Below are 4,969 nucleotides of genomic sequence, written 5' to 3'. Positions count from 1 at the left end.
TTAATTTATATTTTTTTATTAGAAACATTTTTGTTTTGAGTCAATTCTCCTTTATAAATATCACGGTTCTCATTAAATTTATGTGACAAAAGGAGTTAAGTTTTAAAGTGGTCATTAAGATTAGCCACTTGCATTAAAAAAGTCTCTAAAATTCTAATTGCATTATAAATATATTCGAAATCAAAAAATTGTAATATATTAATCCCCACTTTCTTTCTGTCAAGCTACTTGTTATGTGGAGCACTCAAAACGAGGTCGCTTTAGTTTTATCACTAAATATTTGATGAGACGATGTTTAATTTTGATGATCATATAATTTTTTTGGTGAGGAATAAGACATTTTGTAGTTTATTAAAGTTAAATAATGTCATTTTATCAAATATTTAAGATCGAAACTAAAGCAACATTGTTTGATCTAGTCGAGCGCTATGTGTTAGGTTACTTTCTGTGTGACAAGTAATTCGACAGGAAAAAGATGGAGAGCAACGTGATGCAATTTTTACAATCTTGGAAATGTTTATGGTGCAACTAGAATAAGGACCTTTTCAGTGCAAGTAGTGAATCTCAAAGACCTATTTAGACAAAGGATTTAAAACTTAATAATAATAATAATAATAATAATAATAATAATAATAATAATAAAGAGTATTAAAAAGAATAAAAATTTTTTTAAAATTATGGGTCCAATTTAATTTCCTTGACTATAACAGAATTGGACCATTGAACTTATCTATCTATGGTTAATGCACTAGATCCGTTTAAGAAAATCATCCATTTTGAAATGGGTGGTTGGCATTTGACAACTTAGACAACAATCAAACTATAATTGAATGTCTATCCTTCATTAATTTGGTCAAAGATCAGAATAAAGAATACTTTTGAAACCACTTACCTATTGATACCCTCATAGCACCCAACTTTATGCAGTTGGTGTCTCATAAAATCCCAATAATCCTTTCTTGTTATGGTGTATTATTTTGTCTCACCAGTTTCATTTTTGTACGAGGCTGTTTCTTTGATTTTAGAGTTTACTTTTTTCAGTCAATTATTTAAGGCTTTATTTTCTTTCCTCTTGGCTCTTGGCATCTCAGGTCCTTTTTCTTTTGTTGTCTGAGAGCACATCATAAACCAACAGTAAATCATATTAAAATTTATGGCATATCTTTACTAGAACGAGATAAAATTTCCTATAAATAAACATAAAGTTTAAGGGTGAAAGAGAGAGAGAAAATAAAAACGATTTTTTATTTAAAAAATACAGAAAATAGACGAGGCAATAAAGAAGAGGTCCCCATAACCATAACACTGGAATTTAATTCTGCAAAGCTGTCATTTCCAACAGATGACAAAAATAAATAAATAAATAAACCCCTTATTCTACACGGCAATGAGCCAAAAAAAACTATATATGCAACGCTGAACTAGGATTTCAATTCTCTTGCTGTTTCATTTCTAAGGAACAGCAGGAACAATGTCAACTTTATGAGAGCAAAATTCTCAAACTTCACAGCTGCCGTTTCTTGGAGACAGCAGGTGAATGGAGTTCCTGAAAATATCAAATAAATTATTAACAACGGCATGCCAATTAGGCCTAGATTCCAAAATTCCTCAATTAACCAGAGTAAGAAATTTTAGCATACTCCTAGAGCACATTTAATACATGTTTCATAAACTTCCGCAACCATTCATTTACATTGCTTATTTAGAAGCTATGTAAGACAACAAAAAATAAGTGGTTGGAAAAGTTCTAGAAGCATGCACTAAATGTGATATAGAAACATACAAGTATAGTGATGATTTGGGTGTTCAATTATGATCCTCCCAGGACTTGCTTTGCAACCCTTTTCAACGATTCAGATGCCTTGCGAAGATCAGATTCTGAATGCCCTGCAGAAACATACAATCTAATTCCAACAGGTAAACGGCATTTGTCCAATGTTGATCGTTTGGAAGCAACCACAAATACTGAATCTTCATTCAAGACCTGTCAATACAAAAGATTAGGCGCAAGTAAAAGCATTAACAAACAAAATATTAAATTCCCTTACACGCTCGGCAATAGCTTCAAGCAGGCGTCGGTCTTCCTGCATGGAACCTGTTGACTTCTTCAATTTCAAATAAACAATTGGTGACTCTTGACTACCTGCAATTGTCAAGCCTGATATTCCTGACAATCCTGCACCAGTCATTGTATTAACATATTTAACAAATAAAAATTAAATGACAAACCTTATCTTAATGGTTCAGGAAAGAAAATCCAATACTTTACTGAGACTTTGTGCAAAAGCTAAAATGCATATGCTACTCTACCACATGATTGATGATTCCATTGGAGAAACTTGATCTGAGAACAAAGCTCACCTTTCCATAACACAGCAATGTTATTCTTCAGCTTTTTTATCAGTTTGGGATCTTTCTCCAGAATGTCCAGTGCTGAAATTGCAGCACTTGCAAGATATGGGGGCAGAGACGCAGAAAAGACATAGCCGGAGCTACTTAGTCGCTGTCAAGATTAAAAAGGGCATATTAGTGCATGGAAAAACAGATAACGGTAGTGGCGGAAACTCCAATGGCAGGTCTTTCCTTCATGACTTATACAATTTGTACTTAGATTTGGGAAGAAGCAATGGAAAAAAGTTGTGAAAAGAAAATCACTTAAGAAAAAATCCTGAATTTCTACATTTGCAACCTTTCCATTTTCTTTCCCCAGTCTATTTTAGAGACCCAGCATGGTACTAGTGGGTGCTGATTTTCATTCTTATTAAATATGACAGTTACATACTTGGTGATCTATCACTCTTGTACTTCCGGTGCAGAATCCTCCTTCTGTGGCCAATGCACGTCCCATATCGGCGGTTACAAGATCTATCTTCTCGATCTGTAGTAAACAACCAAAAATCACAAATAGCAATAAAATTCAGAGTATGAACACTTGAATGCATGCATGTGGATGCCCATAGAAATTTTTAGCACTTACAGGGACTCCATAGTGTTCAGTGAGACCTCTTCCAGAACTTCCAAGCACACCAATTGAGTTGCTCTCGTCCAGCAAAATACGAAAACGGTATTTCTCTTTCAGTTTAATAATCTCATCTAAGGGTGCTATCTGACCAGAATTCTGAAAAAGATTAAAAAGATGTTAATAGGTATTGGTCAAATAATTTATTTTCATATGACATGGAGAGATGTCAGTTTTGCTAAAGTAGAAAATTAGGCATTACAGTTTGAAAGATTAAGAAAACCAGGGCAAGCAGTAACCATTCCTTGTTAAATGGCATTGCAATGCATCTAACTACAAAACAGACTCATTCTTTCATTTACAACCATATTGCTGCCCTTGAAAGAGCATCTGAATAGCCAAAATAACGTGGAAAATACAAGGCTGAAAGGTGCAGTAAGGTTCACAACGATATAAGTGATTATTAAAATTGTCAAACCACATGATTCTTTTATCTGTTTTTTCTACTTATTGTTGTCTTTAAGATGACAGACAAGTGCGTAATAAAAGAGCATATACCCTTCTATCCAATAGTAGTAGTACTAAAGAGAAAAAAAAAGCCCAACTTCTGAATATTTTAAGCAGGCCTGTTTTCCTTTCAGAACATAAAAAGGGTTACAATTAAACTGGCATATAGAATTAATTCAACCAAAGGATTGCAAGTTTGCAACATTAATAGGTTCAAAATGCTTATTTCAATTTGTTACAAGTAAATATCTTCAATTTCAAATGATTTATCGCTTGAGCTTAGCCAAGCATTCAAGCAGGCACCTGCTTTAAATATACTAACAGTATGAAGTTACATCATAGTTTTGCTGATTTTGTGTAGGATAATACATATGAAAAGTAATCTGGAAGAGCAAAATGCTGATGTCTCATATGCATGTAACGTGTAAGTTTTTGCTAATGTCTTATACGCATGTAACATGGAAGTTTTTGCTAATGTCTCATACGCATGTAACATGTAAGAGAATATCTACCTGGTAAACAGCTTCAATGACGATATAACGCCGCATTTTCTTGATTCGCTTGTTTTCTGTAGTAATTTTCTCCAGAGTTTGTCTCAAAGAGTTTATGTCATTATGCTTGAAATACACCACTGTGCTTCTTGAAAGGTAAAGGCCATTCTGAATTCCCCAGTGGACTCCCTCATCCCTGTTAAAGATATCAGCAAGAATCATTTTGCAAAGAATTTTCAAATATCAAGTGAAGCAACAAGAGCCAACTCAACTATTGTCATCATCAAGAAGCAGAAGCAATTCAGTACAAATCACACAACTAATGGTATAAGTGTAGTGTGGTTGTCAACATTCAATACCCATTATAAATGTCACAAGACCAAAATCCTCAGATAAACTGAAAAAAAAACCACACGATTAACAGTCACACTTATGCATACTTACGCAACAATTATATCTCCCTTTTTAGAGAAAGCAGGAATTGCACTGAACATGGTAGACAATCCATAAGAGTAGAGAATTGACTCAGGGGTACCCAAAAATTTGGCTATTCTTGCTTCACAGTCGAGATGGACATCTGAGGCAAGGAAAGCTATCATAAGAACAAATATTTCCTAGCAAAGTAGAACTGGAATCTACTTTAAACTTTAGTCTTACCAATTGTTCCATAAAATCCACGGGGACCACAAGAACCTACACCATATTTATCTAAAGAAGCTGTACACGATTCCTGAAAAGAAAAAGTTGCTATAAATCAATAGCATCAAATTAGTGTCAAAAAGAGAAATTTATCACTATTATGAGCATCGTTTCCTTACCAGCAACTTTTTATGACCTATCAAGCCAAGATAGTTTGCTGAAGTGAAATTGACAACTTCTTTACCATTAACTATGGTATGTGGCTCAGCAGCTATCACTATTATTTCCTTACCAGCAACTTTTTATGACCTATCAAGCCAAGATAGTTTGCTGAAGTGAAATTGACAACTTCTTTACCATTAATACCATTAAC

At 33.9% G+C, this 4,969-nt stretch overlaps 1 protein-coding gene across 1 annotated transcript in view; it reads right to left on the bottom strand.

Annotated features, from left to right (window-relative positions):
* LOC107606397 (long chain base biosynthesis protein 1) overlaps positions 1,226-4,969 on the bottom strand; it is a 6,514-nt gene continuing 2,770 nt past the window's right edge. The window contains exons 5-14 of the mRNA XM_016308465.2: positions 4,776-4,867; positions 4,615-4,687; positions 4,402-4,534; positions 3,979-4,153; positions 2,978-3,118; positions 2,783-2,878; positions 2,362-2,503; positions 2,049-2,176; positions 1,784-1,984; positions 1,226-1,546 (exon numbers count right to left, since the gene is read on the bottom strand). Coding sequence (XP_016163951.1) covers positions 1,811-1,984; positions 2,049-2,176; positions 2,362-2,503; positions 2,783-2,878; positions 2,978-3,118; positions 3,979-4,153; positions 4,402-4,534; positions 4,615-4,687; positions 4,776-4,867 — 1,154 coding nt within the window. The 3' untranslated portion in view covers positions 1,226-1,546; positions 1,784-1,810. The remainder of the gene's footprint in view (positions 1,547-1,783; positions 1,985-2,048; positions 2,177-2,361; positions 2,504-2,782; positions 2,879-2,977; positions 3,119-3,978; positions 4,154-4,401; positions 4,535-4,614; positions 4,688-4,775; positions 4,868-4,969) is intronic.

The sequence above is a fragment of the Arachis ipaensis genome, chromosome B07, assembly GCF_000816755.2.
Source record: "Arachis ipaensis cultivar K30076 chromosome B07, Araip1.1, whole genome shotgun sequence".
In the NCBI taxonomy this organism is placed as follows: domain Eukaryota; kingdom Viridiplantae; phylum Streptophyta; class Magnoliopsida; order Fabales; family Fabaceae; genus Arachis; species Arachis ipaensis.
Note: the sequence above shows the minus strand (reverse complement) of the source record. Positions and strands in the feature narration are given on the sequence as shown.